General features: G+C 34.1%; 1 protein-coding gene across 1 annotated transcript in view; it reads right to left on the minus strand.

The window, feature by feature from the left end:
- RPRD1A (regulation of nuclear pre-mRNA domain containing 1A) overlaps positions 1–16,178 on the minus strand; it is a 71,945-nt gene that overhangs the window by 39,664 nt on the left and 16,103 nt on the right. The window contains exon 2 of the mRNA XM_007455205.1: positions 760–889. Coding sequence (XP_007455267.1) covers positions 760–889 — 130 coding nt within the window. The remainder of the gene's footprint in view (positions 1–759; positions 890–16,178) is intronic.

A 16,178-nucleotide genomic window follows, 5' to 3' on the forward strand; every position in this document is an offset into this window, starting at 1 on the left:
TTCACACTCTGTAATTTTTTTTTCTACACTATAATTTTTTAAAAAAATGCTTCTACTGTGACTGAACCTGCAGGGCATGTGGTAAGTATATTTTCATCCTTAAATCATTCAACACAGATCATCATTCACCACTGAATTCTATATTTAGATTGATTTAATCGCCTACCCCAATAATGTTTACCCAGTAATCTACCAAATATTTGCATATAATGTTTGGAAATAAGCATTTTAAAAGTACAGATTTCTACCTTCAGAATTTTTCTGTAGCAAAATTTTCAACAGGCTTATGATTATTTTAAATATTCTATATTTCCAAAGCATTTAAAAATGTTATGACATACACCCACACACTAGACAACCTTAAAATCATTATAAGCAATATGAAAGAAAGGGGTACTAAGTTTTTCCAGAAATATTAGTTGGAAGATTGATAGTTTTATAAGCACACAAATTTTCAATTCAACACATTCATTCATTCTTAATGAATTTCATTCCAAAATGGCAGTTGCTTTTGGTTATTTAAGGAAAAGGTGAAATTCAAGTACTCCAAATGCCCACCTTAGTAACAGCTCAAAAAATGTTTCCTTCACAGCAAGTATTTAACACATTTACAAATGCCATTACAGGTAAGTCTTTTCAAGTGAAAACTTCAAAGAAATATATACTTTGTTTTATTTTAATGTCTTAAGGCAAGTTTTAGCAAAAGGACACATTAGGCATTTACAACAGGTTACCTAGTACCCAAAACAATTATCATACCTTGAAACATGCTTAAAAGCCTCCACTATAACTGGTGCAAAATCTTTTGTAAACTCTGGCCCCTTCCTTTTGCTGTTCTGAATGACATCATTAGCTAGGTAGAGAAAAGTAAGCTTCCTGTTTGGTTTGGCTGAAAAAAAAAAAAAAAATTTAACCTAATTAAAATATCCTCACTTAATTTAGACAAACTTTCTCAATACCTGAATTAAGCAGTTTGAGAACTACGACAAACTTACTAACCTTTGTGTATTATGTTCAACCCTAACTTCTCATTCTACTACCAAACTTAGCAAGTCATTATTCTTTAAAAGATAACTACTCTGCTTTCTGAAGATCACTCATGTGAGGAAAAAAGAGAACTAAAGAGGCAGAGATAGTCAATGAAATATCTGTTTCCTTACAGTTCTAAGTCGCCCAAACCACTTATCCTTGATTAGTCTTTTTTTCCCCCAAAACAAAATTATTTATTTATTCCAAATTATTTATTTAATCCAAAATTAAAAAGAAATTGGTGGTAAGGAAATAGACTGTTACATGACACAAGATAAAAAACCTAATTCTATATTAAAAAAAAAAAATCAAACCTTAAAAATAAAAATACTACCAACTTGTGTCGTGCACACGAGCACCATAGGGCCAGGGATGGACCAGCTGGCAGGTGGGCAGGCGGGCGGGGAGGAAGCCAAGGCCGCAGCTTGAGGAAGGCCCTGGCCCCTCCTCGCCTGTGTCTGGCAGAGCCAGTGTGAGACGAAGAGACTGTTAAGGGAAACACTGACAAAAACTGCCCGCCCTGTCCAGGCAAGATAGTAACCACTTGCATGAGTTATCTTACAACAGAAGGTCCTGGTTCAGAACGTGGAACTAGAAGAATTTGGGAAAGGTCAAAAGAGAGAGGAGATGCCAGTCCATACATCCTGCCAACCTCCCAGAATCCTTCTCACTGGAATCCATCTTGGCTGAGCGATCCTTGATTGCTAGTCTTAATTATTTCCAAACTAATAGTTTTATACACAGAAATCCTCACATCTGACTATCCTGTACTAAATTTTATTAAAACTATTAAACACTACATGAAATACAGCCACTTAAGATGGTGATTGGTCATGTTATTAAAATGGTACCCTATATCTTAACTGAATTTATGACTATTTTAATACCCATGCTGATTTAAAACTCAATATTATTGTCAAACAAAAGAATACAAAATGTAAAATAGGTTGAAAGAGATATCACTTCAATCAATTACATATTTTTTGTTTATGAAAGAAATATTTGCCAAGCTAATAGAGTAAATGTTAGGGAAACCAAATGGACAAAGTTTAGATTTTTCCCCCCTTTGGATTACATGGCCTTAAATAAATGATTCATCTTGACAAAAATATGCCCCTACTCACTATATTCTGTGGATATAGTCATCCTCCTAAAAGGGCAGATAAGATTTCACTAATTGCTGACCAGAATCCATTTTTTACTGGTTACAATGTTAAGTGGCATAGTACTATTAAATATGACTTAAGATTCATATATAAAAGGAAAACCTATTAGTTGAACACAATCTTTTATATTGACTATTTTCATAATTCAATTTTACTAGAATTAAAATTGAATCATTCAAAGTTGTACAATTATATTCAGAAACAACATACTTTGTGGCATCCACATTACGATGGTGTAGGGGACTTATGATCAGGACTGATAATCCAGTGCACTATTCATGTGGGCCAGTTTATTGGATTTAAGACAAATATTTGGGCCAGGTGCATTTGGTCCTCAAGATTTGAGTATTCAATTTAAAATTTAACCCACTTTTGAGTTCACATTTTTCTTTTAGGGGAAACTAGCATCCCAACCTTCTCATAAGAAACTGTAAAATACTGAGTCACAACTGATCGGACCTTACAAACCTGTGCCACCCACTGCATAACCTGGTTTGCCTGTCTGAAGTTGCAGCCCACCAATTTTCGTGCTTTTGAAAGTTGCTGGCATAGAATAAAGATAAGGGAGAGATGGCAATAACAGAGACCAATTTCTGATTCTTCTGGCTTGTCTGGTTAGTCAAGCCATAGAGTATAACTGGTTAAGATACCAGGACCCTTTCCCATGAAAATGATAATAATGGTAACTTTCCCAGTATTCAACCCCATCTTTTTTTTTTTTGTACCTACCTCTGCCTCTGCCCACAAAACACCTCACACAAAGAAAAGGCCTTATTTAATCCAAGTATTAGAAGTATTATTTAATCCAAGTATTTGCCTTCTTAGCATCAAAATGAGTTTAAAATACTCAAATCTGTTCTAAGCACTTTATATATAGATAGATAAATATATATATGAAACCTAATTTATCCATATAATGTAAGGTACCATTATTATCTGCATTTGGCAGTTGAATAAAAATAGACATCAAAAAGGTTATCTGCCCACAGTGAAATAGACAGGAAGGGATAAGCCATGATTTGAATCTTAAAAGTCCAACTCCAAAGCATTCCCTCTTTACAACTCGACTATGCCTACTGTCATAAATGAAAGAGGATACTACCTTTAGAGAAGATTTAGTAGCAACTCAACCAAAATATTTTAGAATGTTAGCAGTATTATTCACAACAGCCAAAAAGTGGAAGCAATCCAAGTGTCTGTCGAAAGATGAATGGATAAGCAAAAGGTGGTATATACATACAAATAGAATACTACTCAGCCTTAAAAAGAAAGGACATTCTGACACATGCTACAATATGAATGAACCCAGAGGACATCAAGTTAAATGAAACAAGCCAGTCACAGAAAGACATATACTGTGTGATTCCATTTATTAGTCAAATTCAAAGAAAAAGTAGAATGGTGATTGCCAGGGGCTAGGGTGAGGGAGATATGGAGAGTTACTGTTTAATGGGTATAGAGTTCCAGTTTTATAATAGGAAAAGAGTTCTGGAGATGGATGCTAATGACCGTTGCATAACAGGACAAATGTACTTAATACCATTAAACTTCACACCTAAAAATGATTAAAGCGGTCAATTTTTTGTTATGTTTATTTTACCACAAACATTTAAAAGTATACATTTTACACTGTTTTTAAAATTTGTGAGCTACTAATCTCTTGAAAATAATTCAGAATCATTTCTGCAACGTACACTAAAGTAAAAATTTTCAAGATTTCAACACACATTTCCCAGTATATTCCAAAGAATGAACTCTGTACCAGAAGCATGGCTTTAGTATGGAATCCAAAAACCAAAACATAATTTTCATTTCTTTCCTTGTGGAACCCAGACTAAAATATGAGAAAAACTAGAAATTGCCATAAATTATACCCTTCTCCAAATTTTCAGAGAAAAAAGTTTACTTCCATTTAAAACCTTATGTAGAACAAATAATAAACTAATGCAACAAATCACAAGCAATTCCAGAAGAAAATCACAAAAATGATTTTCAAATAAATTTTTATAAGTTATATATAACAGAGCCATAAATTGTTAACTAAGACATGCAAAGTTAACAGAAAGGGCAAACAAGCCATTTCATAATTTCTTAAAGAAATAACTCTATTGGCAACAGAATATAAGGCTAAATAATGGGTCTGATGTAATCAACTTCTACGTTTTTACAGTTCACAGTTTCCTTATAAAGATACCTATTTTCTCAATCTTCCATTCAATTTAACTAGCATTTATTTAATGTTTGCTATGTGCCAGGGACCATGCTGGGCACAGACCAAAAATAACCTTTCCTGTTCAATCAGGAATTTGTAAGCACCATACAAACTGGCACATGATAGATGACATGACTAAGTATGTTAGTTCTCTTTTTTTAATTCTTTCTCTTCACTAATATATGACACCACCAGAGAAAGCAACCATAAATTCAATATTATATCCCCGTTAGTCTGTGTGTATACTGCTATGTTTGTACCAATATAAGCCAAGTAAGGACTAGTCAACGTATTGTGAGAAACCATTTTCTTATATCTCACCTCACTGAACTAAATCTTAAGCTCCTGTAGGTACTAAGTATAGCCCTTTTCCAGGGGCCTTGTATATGAATAGGTACATCAAAACTAATAATAATAATAATAATAAAATCTGGCTGGCTAATATAAGAGAACATAGTATTACCTAAAAAGTTGAGCATACTCCCCAAAAAGGGCGATACAAGTTTAGTTCATCACACAAGAAACCGATTCACAATAATTCACAAACAATTCAAATAAGGATCAATTACAAAGCTTCAGAAAGAAGAATCCAGACTAGTAAACAATAGGAAACAAACTTATTCAAAGGATTACAGAAATGCCATCTAGTCTTACTAATTCATACTGAGTTCATAATCTAGTTTTATTTCTTCATAATCAGAAAGTGATAGGATCATTACTTATTTTCTTACACTGTTCAGACCATATGCCTACTTGTTTTGATATGATACAGAATATCATAATCTAATCACTGTTTTTATGTAGACTGAAATTTATAACCACAGTAGATGATAATGCTCATAAATACAACAAATAGCTAAAAAAATGTTGTTTTATCTGTAAATACAGGAACCTTCTTTCCAAGGGAAGCATTTTATATAGAGAAGCAGCAAAAAAATTTAATAAACAAATATATATGTGTATAAACACACATGCACGTACACACACACACCAATGAGCATTACTGCAGTTCTCATAGAAGGACATCAGAAGAAAAGCCATTATCTTGAAACAAAAATCTATTAAGGATTTATTAACAACTGTTGGACAGCCTTATTTATTTATTTCCCTGCTAAACTGAATCACAGACTAGAAAACATGTTCATATGGATGGATAGGTGGCTGTAAGGCAGAAACTGCTTTAACTTAGTAATATTCTTTGCCACAGAAAATCATAATCAACAGATGGTTCTTGAATGGATCCTATCAATCCCAGACAGGACAAACAGTTCAGTCAGACACAGATGGCTGCTTCTTAATGGCTGAGGCGGGTGAAAAATGGATAGAGCTGGCATACTCCTGTATCACTGCCAGGATGCCTCACACTTTCGGTAGCCCATCCCTTGCTTAAAATCCTTCAAAGATTTTCTACTGTTCTCCAGATAACATTTTAAATCCTTAACATGAACCAAAGGCCCAGAAAGGTCTGTCTCCACCTCTACACTACTCTCTCTTCATGCCCAACACTATTACTCCTCCAATTTCCCCAACTCCTACCCATGCTTTAGACCTCAGTTAAATGGTTTCCTCTAATTTTTCCCTGACCACCCACTACACATAGGTTAGGCAGCCCTGATATGCTCTCATACCACCTCATACTTTTCCTATGGAGCATTTACTCCAACTATAATTGTTTTTATTTAATCTGGTGCTTCCCAACTAAATTCCATCTAAAGCAACAACTGTCAGTCTCATCTACCAATCTATGGAATCAAGGCTAGCAGCTGATTCATAATTTGCTCAACATTTACTAAATCAATCAATTTTGGCCTAAACTTATGTCTTTAATTATTTGTTCTACTAGCTTAGCTTCTGGTCTTAACCTCACCCAGCAGCTGAAAGGGGAACACATGTAAAATTACACTACTTTCAGAAACCTCAACTTCAAATTCTGATTGTGGAAGACAAACTTTACTTTCTTACAGATCTAGCACTCTTTCTTATTTTCAGTGTATTGAGTTCAAATATTTTTCCTTTCCCCTCCTCCATTCTAGAGTTCTCACAAATCATAACCCCATTGAAAAATATGCAAGTAGTGTGAAGGGGAAGGTCAAAAAGTACAAATGTTAAGCAATTAAAACCAACTATCGTTTTCTATCTGTTAGATTGATCAAGATGAATGTCTGACACTAACTAAAGTTGGCAAGAATATGGGTAAGATTATCACCTTTAGATAACTTCAGACACTGTAATTAAGATATAAATTAGTGTGAATTCTTAGAAAAATAATTTGGCAATATCTATGAAAAATGTAAATGCACAAACCCCTTGACCCTGCAAATTTCACTTCTAGGAATTTATCCTATGGGTATCTTCTCATAAATGCACAAAGAAATCACTAAGGATATAAATGACAAAACAAAAGAGAGAACTAATTAAATCATGGTACATTCATACAATTCAATACTCTATAGCTGTTAAAAAATGAGACAGATTTACATACAAATACAGAAAGATATCTAATAGTATTGAATTACACACATCCAAATACACACATAGTAGATAGCTTTACTCTGGGGGAAGATCAAGAAAGAATTTGAGGGGGATCAAGAGTTACCAACAAAGAAGTCATAACATGGAAATATATGAGCTATATATTAAATGATTAACTTGAGCCTCCATGCTGAAAAGGGCTTCTGGGTAGTACTGACTTGGTGCTCCACCAACTAACTGACTTTGTCCTGCAAGGGCATTTACCCATGATCTCTCCTGTCTCAATGTCTGGTTTAAAAAAAAACTCCACCTAGGCCCAGACAAATGGACATCTTTCCCATTCTAAAAGGCCCAAGGCAATTCTGCTTCCTCAAATTTTAAAAACCTTTATTTTGGTATACACAACAAATGAATTCTTAAAATCTTGAAAAGCACAAACTTCATCCTGAACCATTACACCACTATAAAAGACATTGTGAACTGTAAGTTCTAAAGAATACACATCACATTGTATATTCACATTATGCTTATAGAGTGGAACTGAAACTAAAACTTTTTTGGCCTATTAAGAATATCTTTAAAATAATATTGACTAGTTTCTTATGACCTAGGCACTGTTCTAAAAGTTTATTACGTATCTCATTTAGTCTTCAAAACAACCCTACAGAATAAGTTATTATCCCCATTTACCAATGAAAGAAGTATTAAAGTAATTAAATGCACTCAAAGAAATGCACTGAAATCAATCAACACATACTATGGTCCCTAAATAACATTTTGTTAATAAAAGCAGGAACTACATAAGATGAGCCTGTAACATCTCATCGTGATAGAAAGAAAGTTATTTTTAAAACTACCAAGGTTGTATCCAAAGGACACAAGCAATGCCCCAAGATGCTGCCACTGGCAAAAGAGTATCAAAAAGAACGACTACAATGGTCTGAAACACAAATAGCTAAAAATCCATAAGTTCATAAAAAATACTTTAAAAAAAAAAGGTTGCTAAAGAACTAATTTAGCTGACAAGGGGGAAAAAATAAGCCATTTATCCTCCTTTTCCTGGATGAACTGTATTTCAGAGTCAACAATGGCTGATGAAGAAAGTTCTTATGCAACAAATGCTCAAACTGCAGCATGCCTCAGAACCACTTAGAGGGCTTGTGAATACGCAGATAACTGGTTCCTACCAATAGTTTCTGACGTAGGTCTGGGATAGGACCCAAGAATTTGCATTTCCAACAAATTCCCAGGTGATACTGATGCTGCAGAAGCCTACACTTTTTGAGAGCCACTGTTAGAAAAGAATTCTGCATAATAAACACAGAAAGAATAAAAGAACTAGAAATTCATAATTTTGCAACTCCTGATAAAATAAGGAGCCTAACCAACCACCATCAGAAGCTGCTAAAATCACTGGGTGAAAGGTGATGAGGAACTTCATAATGGATTCATAATGATAACAACTGAATCCACTGATCAATCTCATCCCTAAATATAGAACAACTTGACATTAGGTATCTCTTAATGTGATGCAGCAGGAAGTGCATAACACAGTCAATGCAGTATTCTTTGGGAATGACATCAAAAGGATGGAATTACCCAAATGCCTTAGGAGGGAAATTCTATAGTCCATGTGACACAGTCTCCTCAACAAGTAAACTACATGAAAAAAATGTGGGGGGAGGGGGGACACAAATTAAAAAGAACTGTTAACCAAATGTTATGAGTGGACCTTTTTGGATTCTACTTTGAACATTAACTATAAAGAGACATTTTTCAAGGAATCTAGGATACTGAACATGGACCAGGTTCAACAAAAATCAAAGTTAACTTCGTTAGGTGTGACAGAGCTCTTACAATTACATTAAAATTTTAATATAAGGCTTAATTTATCTATTATAAATATATCCTGACATATGTGTTTTAAATGGTTTGAAGTCTGGGTTTTGCTTTAAAAAACAAAAAACAGGAAAAAAAGTAGGTATCAGGGTAGGAAAGATTTAGGTAGATGAAACCAGAAAGGTATAACGTTAGTAACAATGCAGCTGGGTGACGGGTTCATGGAAGTTCAAAATCTTATTGTCTTTACTTACTTTTGTATATAATTTTAAGTCTACGATAAACAGTTAATTTAAAAATTAAATAAAAATTGAGCATAAAAAGTGAAATCTTTCATTTCCACACTCTCACCACGAATGAGTAATTATTTAGTATGTGTATCCTTTTCATACCATTTAATGTGCCTTTGCAAATACTATATACTTATTCACAGATACACACATACACAGAATTTTTTCTTCAGTAAGATCATGTTACACATAATGTTTTACAAACAGTTTTCTTCACACTTCATATATCCAAAGCATTTTTGTGTTCATAAACAGATCTGTTACAAGCTCTCTTTAAGAGCCTCATTCCTTTTAATGACTAATTAGTCACATGATATATATATATATATATATATATATATATATATATATGTTGTTTCAAATCTTTAATACCTTTTATGTTTGTAAACCTGAGCAAGTATTTCTATAGGATAGATTCTGACAGGCAGAGGTGATAGGTTAAAAGGTATGCAGTTTAAATTTTGACAGATATTGTCAAGTTGCCCATCAAAAAGGCCAACTGTTTGAACTACCACGTGAAAATTTTCATTTCCCAACATCAACATAATACTATTAATATTTAAGATCTTTGCCAATCTCTCGGGAGTAAAATGATCCTGTTTTTATTTGCAATTCCCTATATATTACTAAAGCTGATTTCTCAGTCATTTATATTCCTTCTTTTGTAAATTGAAGGAATTCAAGTTCCCCACTCACATCATTTTCCCCATTTTCCTACTGAGCTGTTTGTTTTTTTATCAACTCACAGGAGCATTTTATATGTTATGCATATTAGCTTTTTCCTGTTTTAGGTAGTGCAAATATTTTCTCCAAATCTGTTGCTTAAATTAAAATTTGATATTTTCTGCATTCAGGAATTTTATAACTTTATGTAGCCAAATCTATTTCCTATATGACTCATGGCCTATATTGTATTTAGAAAGTCCTTTCAGGATCCAAAACTAGAAATGATTATAAATATGTATTTTTCTTACATGACTCCACAGTTGATTCTTTTCAATGTTATATCTTTAATTCAACTGGATTAATTTCATATGATATTAGTTAGGAATCTAAGAATCATTTATTAATATTCCATCTCTTATCACATGAGTTTCAAGTGTCTAATTTACCAAATGCCCACATAAAATAGGTCTTCTCACAAATCTCTACTCTGTTCCTTTCATATATATATTTCTCTTCCTCTACCAACATCATACTTTTCTAATTTCAATGCCTTACAGTCTACGTGGATACCTAAAAGAGCACACTACTTCCATTATTGTTTTCCCTTCAAAACTGTCAAAATTCACAAGACAAAGATTGCCTTGGCTCTTCCTCCACATTCACTTTTCCCAATGATCTATAGAATTAGTTTTACATTTCTTACAGATTGCCCTGAATTTACAGATTAATCTGGGAATATCTGACCTCTCTGCAATCAATTTTTACTTAGCAATTTTACATACTACTGTACTTTAAAACACATACAACAAATATATGTTTTAAACCGATAAAAAGTAAAATTTAGTGTTTAGCATACAGTTACATTAAAATAAGCTTGTTAAAATACTAACACAACAGGCAAACCTGAAAATATCCTATAATATCAAAGACAAGAAAATACTGGTAGAACACACTAGTCTCAGAGTTCCAAATGATGTGTCCAATTCCAATATAAAGCCCAATTTGTAGAGGACTTCTGCTTCTGAGAGGATAGAGCAGACATACTTTTCCCTATTCCTCCTGCAAAGCACAACTACAAATCCTAGACATTATAAATAAACCAAACATAGGAAAAGAAAAGGAAGAAGACTGGCTAGGGACCTTGGGAGTTCAACACAAGGTGAGTTCCCAGAGTTTTCATTTTGCCTCATATATCTCAGATTCAAAGTTGAAGAGGCCAGCACCCCAGAAATCCTAACAGGTGCAGATATAAAAAGTTCCCAACAAAAGCCTTCTCACTCTCGTCAAAGGAGCAGGAAAAGGGCAGCCTAGCAAGACAGAAAACTTTTAGAAAATACCCTATCTACTCCAACCAAACACACCGCAGAAAGGAAAAGAAAAGAGAAAAAAGAAAAACCTGTGACCCCACTCACATCCACACCAGCAAAGGCTGTAATGTGGAAGCCCAACACCTCTCCAGAGTAGTGTCAGAGAAGGCAAAGGAGGGAGCCTGGACTTCCACCCCACTCAGCAGTAAGGAGGCACTCACTGGGGTGGTGTCACAGAAGGCCTAGTGGAAAGTCAGCACCTCCACCGTGGCCCAGCAACTCTGTGGTATCAGTGGAAGTCTTGTGGGGAGCCAGAACTCCCACTCACACCCAACAGTAACAAAGAACACCTCCTTCCCCTGATGGGGCAGTGTCAGAAACCCAGCTTAAACAGGATTAAGTAAGGTCCAGAGTCTCATAACATAATATAATACAAAAAAATCTATGGATCAAGCAAAATTTCCATCATACCAAGTACCAGGAGGCTCTCAAACTGAACAAAAAAAGTCAGTCAATAGTTGCCAACACTAAGATGACAGAGATTTGAGAATTACTGACAAAGATTTTAAGGCAGCCATCATAAAAATGCTTCAACTAGCATATGCAAATATGTTGAAAATACAAAATTTGTGGGATAAAGCTGAAGCAGTGCTGAGAGAAACTTGCAGCACTAAATGCACACACAAGATGAACAAGTCTAAAATCAATAATCCAAGCTCCCACCTCAAAAACCTAGAATAAGAAGAAAATAAACACAAGGAAGCATGAGGAAATAATAAAAGTAAAAAAAAAAAAAAATGAAATTGACACATAAAAATAAAGAAAAAGCTGCTTCCCCCACCCCAGTTTTTTGAGATATAATTGACATACAGCACTATATCAGTTTAAGGTGTACAGCATAACGGTTTGGTTTACATATACTGTGAACTGATTACCACAGTAAGTTAACTATCATCTCGTATAGACGCAAAAACAAAAAGATAAAAAAATTTTCTTCTCCTTGTGATGAGACCTCTTAGGCTTTATTTTCTTAACACTGTCATACATATCATACAACAGTGTTAATTATAGTCATCCTGTTGTACGTTACATCCCTACTACTTATTTATCTTAGAACTGTTAGTTTGTACCTTTTGACCACCTTCTTCCAATTCCCCCTCCTACACCTCGACCTCTGGCAACCACAAATCTGATTTCTTTTTCTGAGTTTGGGTTTGTGGCTTTTTTTTTTTTTTTTTTTAAAGATTCAACATATAAGTGAGATTGTACAGTATTTCCTTCTCTGATTTATTTCACATAGCATTACGTCCTCAAGGTCCATCCACATTGTTAAAAACGGCAGCATTTCCTCACTTCTTTAAGGCTGAATGATATTCTGCTGTGTGTGTGTGTGTGTGTGTGTGTGTGTGTGTATCTCACAACTTCTTTATCCATTCATCTCTTGATAGACACTCAGGTTGTTTCCATGTCTTGGCTATTATATCAGTTGCATTTCAATATATTAGGAATAAATATGAGAAAAATAAAATTAAAAATAAAATATCCCTTTAAATTGCTCAAAATAATTGAAATACTTAAGTGTAAATAAAACAAAACACGTACAGGACTTGTATGCTGAAAGCTACATAATACTGATTAAAAAAAGCCAAAGAAGATCTAAATAAATAGAGAAATATACCACGTTCATGGATTAGAAGATGTTACATAATAAAGAGGTCAATTTCCCCTAAACTGATATGCAGGATTAATGCAACTCTTATCAAAATCCCAGCAAAATAATTTTTATTGATATAGACCAGATTATATTCTAAAGTCTATAGACAAAGGCAAAAGAAGCAGAGTAGCTAAAACAATTCTGCAAAGGAATACAGTGGAAGGAGTCAATCTACCCAATTTCAAGACTTACCATATAGCTATGAAGATTACCTGTGGCATTGCTGGAGGGAGACACACATGGATCAATGGAATAGGACAGAGAACCCAGAAACAGACTCACACAAATACGCTCAAGTCAATTTTGACAAAGGAGCAAAGCAATTCAATAAAGGAAAGACAGCCTGCCTTTTCAAAAAATGGTGCTGGAGCATTTGAACCTTGACCTAAATTTCACACATTATATAAAAATTAACTCAAAATGGATCATGGACTTAAATGCAAAACTATAAGTACTTTAGAACAAAACACAGGGAAAAAAATCTTTGGAATACAGGGCTAAGCAGAGTTCTTAAACTTGACACTAAAAGCATAACGCATAAAAGAAAAATTCAATAAACTAGGATTAAGAAAGGGTGTGCCGGGATTGAGGTGGATTTGACTATTAAAAGGCAACATGAGGGTTCCTCGTGGTGATGGAAATGTTCCATATTTTGACTATATCAACGTCAATATCACAGTTATGATGTTTTGCAATATCTATAATTATAGAGATTTTATTTTAAACTAGTTTTCCATGATGCTACCATTGGGGGAAGCTGGAAATGGGTAAACAGGACCTCTCTGTATTATTTCTTACAACTGAATGTGAATCTGTAGTTACAGAAAAATAAACAGTATTTTCAAAAATTTCATGTTAAGTCCTCTAGTTTTGAAGCTAAAAAATCACTACAAAAGCACTCCCAGAAGAGGGTGGTTGAAACAAAATCCAGTGTTCACTCTACATATTTATTTATAAACATTAATATCAATTTCAGTGACTTAACTCCAGAAGAATCTGAAAGCTAAAGCTTTAAAAACGAAAACAATTACTACATTAAACTAGGCAAGATAGAGATGAACTAAAAGAAAATTAATGCAAAGCACCCATGGTCTCTGTTAATCTGAGAACAACTCTCAAACTTTCTGGTTTCAGGACCCCTTCATACTCTTACAAATTCTTGAGAACCCCCAAAAACTTTTGTTTATCCACCAATACTTACCTTATTAAAAATTAAAACAGAGGAATTCTTAAGACATGTGCTAGTTCATCTAAAAACAATTTTTAAAATTATATGTTAACATAAATAACATTTGTTTAAAAAATATATTTCCACCAAAAACATTTTAAGTGAGAGGAGTCATACTGTTTTACGTTTTTGCAAATCTCCAGTTCAACAGAATACAGCTGGATTCTCATGTGTGCTTCCTATTAAACATACCACAATATATTGTTTTAGTAAAAGTAAAGTAAAAAAAAAGCAGACCACACCCAAATATAAACTTGGTAAGAGAAAAGTGTTTTAACAGTCTTTACAGATAACTGTGGATATTCTCTGAAACTACACCAAAATTCAAAAAGTTGTAGTTTTTAAAAAGATTCTAAATTGTAATATGGAATCTGAAAACATATCAATGAACTGCTAAAACCCTCTTACATTAAAATACTTTAAGCTACCATGCTCTTTGAATGGATCTTTGACTCCTGTATAATTTTGTAACATCATGCATAAGTCTTTTGAAAAATACTGGTTTGCTGAGTTACACAAACATTCCAACTGCTGAAACATTTTATTAGGCAATATAAAAAAATAACATTTGCAAGTATCACTACTGATTTCACTGGAAAAGTGTTTAAAAGCATTGGGAAGTTGTCAGGCTCATGAAGGCACATTTGAGTTTTTCAAAATTCTAATTTTTGCTTGAAAACTTGAATTTTATAATGGGCAACAAATACTGTCAGTTGTCTTCCTTGATGAACAGGTTCATTATATTCATTTTTTTCAGAAAACATCTGCCAAATATCCGTGTCTGAATAATCAGTTTCTCGTGACAGTTTTTCAAATAAAATGGTGCTCTGTGAAAAAAGCATCTGGTTTAGCTCACAACTCAATCACACAGGCGTACTTCCTCCAGAATGTTCAGTATATGGTACTTTATGTAGACTTCCCATTTTGTCACACAGATTATTGAAAAGATATGTAATCACCTTTAATGCAATACTCAATAGTCAAAGACTGACAGCTTTTCCCCTAAGATCAGGAAAAAGAGAAGGATGTTCACTTTTACCACTTTAATTCAACACAGTATTGGAACTTCCAGCCATAGCAATTAGATAAGAAAAAGAAATAAGACATCCAAATTAGAAAGGAAGAGGTAAAATTATCTCTGTTCACAGATGTTACTTGTATAAAACCCTAATGAGTCCAAAAAAACTGTTAGAGCTAATAAATTAATTCAGCAAAGTTGCAGAATACAAAACATTCAAAAATGAATTGCATTTCTATAGATTAACAATGAATGATCCAAAAAGGAAATTAAGAATTCTACTTACCATTATATCAAAAAGAATAAAATACGTAGGAATAAGTTTAACCAAAGAGGTGTAAGATTTGTACACTGAAAACTATAATAAATAAAAGAAGATACAAATAAATTGAAATACATCCCATTTTCACGGATTGGAAGACTTAATATTGATAAGATAACACTGCTCAAAGCAACCTACAAATTAAATGCAATCCTTATCAAACTCCCAATGGCATTTTGGCAGAAATCGAAAAACTCATCTTAAAATTCATATAGATTCCCAAATGATCCCAAATAGCCAAAACAATATTTTAAAAGAAAATTAAAATTGAAAGACTCATACTTAACTGATTTCAATACTTACTAGAAAACTATCGTAATCAGAATAGTGTAATATAGGCATAAGGACAGACATATAGACCAATAAAACAGAAGAGCGAGCCTAGCAAAAAACTCTTGCATATATAGTCATCACGGAACTGCAAATTAAAACCACAGATACCACTCCATTCCGATTAGAATGTCTTTTTTCAAAACAAAAAAGAAAAAAAGAGAAAATAACAGGCACTGATGAAAACGTGCAGAAATTGGAATCCTGGTGCACTGCAAGTAGGAATGTAAAATGGCACAGCTAGTATGGAAAACAGTACAGTTGTTCCTCAAAAACAGAGAGCTTTCCTGGTGGCACAGTGGTTAAGAATCTTCCCGCCTATGCAAGGGACATGGGTTCGAGCCCTGGTCCAGGAAGATCCCACATGCCACAGATCAACTAAGCCCATGTGCCACAACTACTGAGCCTGCCTGTGTTCTAGAGCCCGTGAGCCACAACTACTGAGCCCATGTGTAGCAACTACTGAAGCCCACGCACCTAGAGCCCGTGCTCTGCAACAAGAGAAGCCACTACAATGAGGAGCCCGAGCACCACAACGAAGAGTAGCCCCTGCTCGCTGCCAACTAGAGAAAGGCTGCGTGCAGC

The sequence above is a fragment of the Lipotes vexillifer genome, unplaced genomic scaffold, assembly GCF_000442215.2.
Source record: "Lipotes vexillifer unplaced genomic scaffold, Lipotes_vexillifer_v1.1 scaffold90, whole genome shotgun sequence".
Lineage (NCBI taxonomy): Eukaryota > Metazoa > Chordata > Mammalia > Artiodactyla > Lipotidae > Lipotes > Lipotes vexillifer.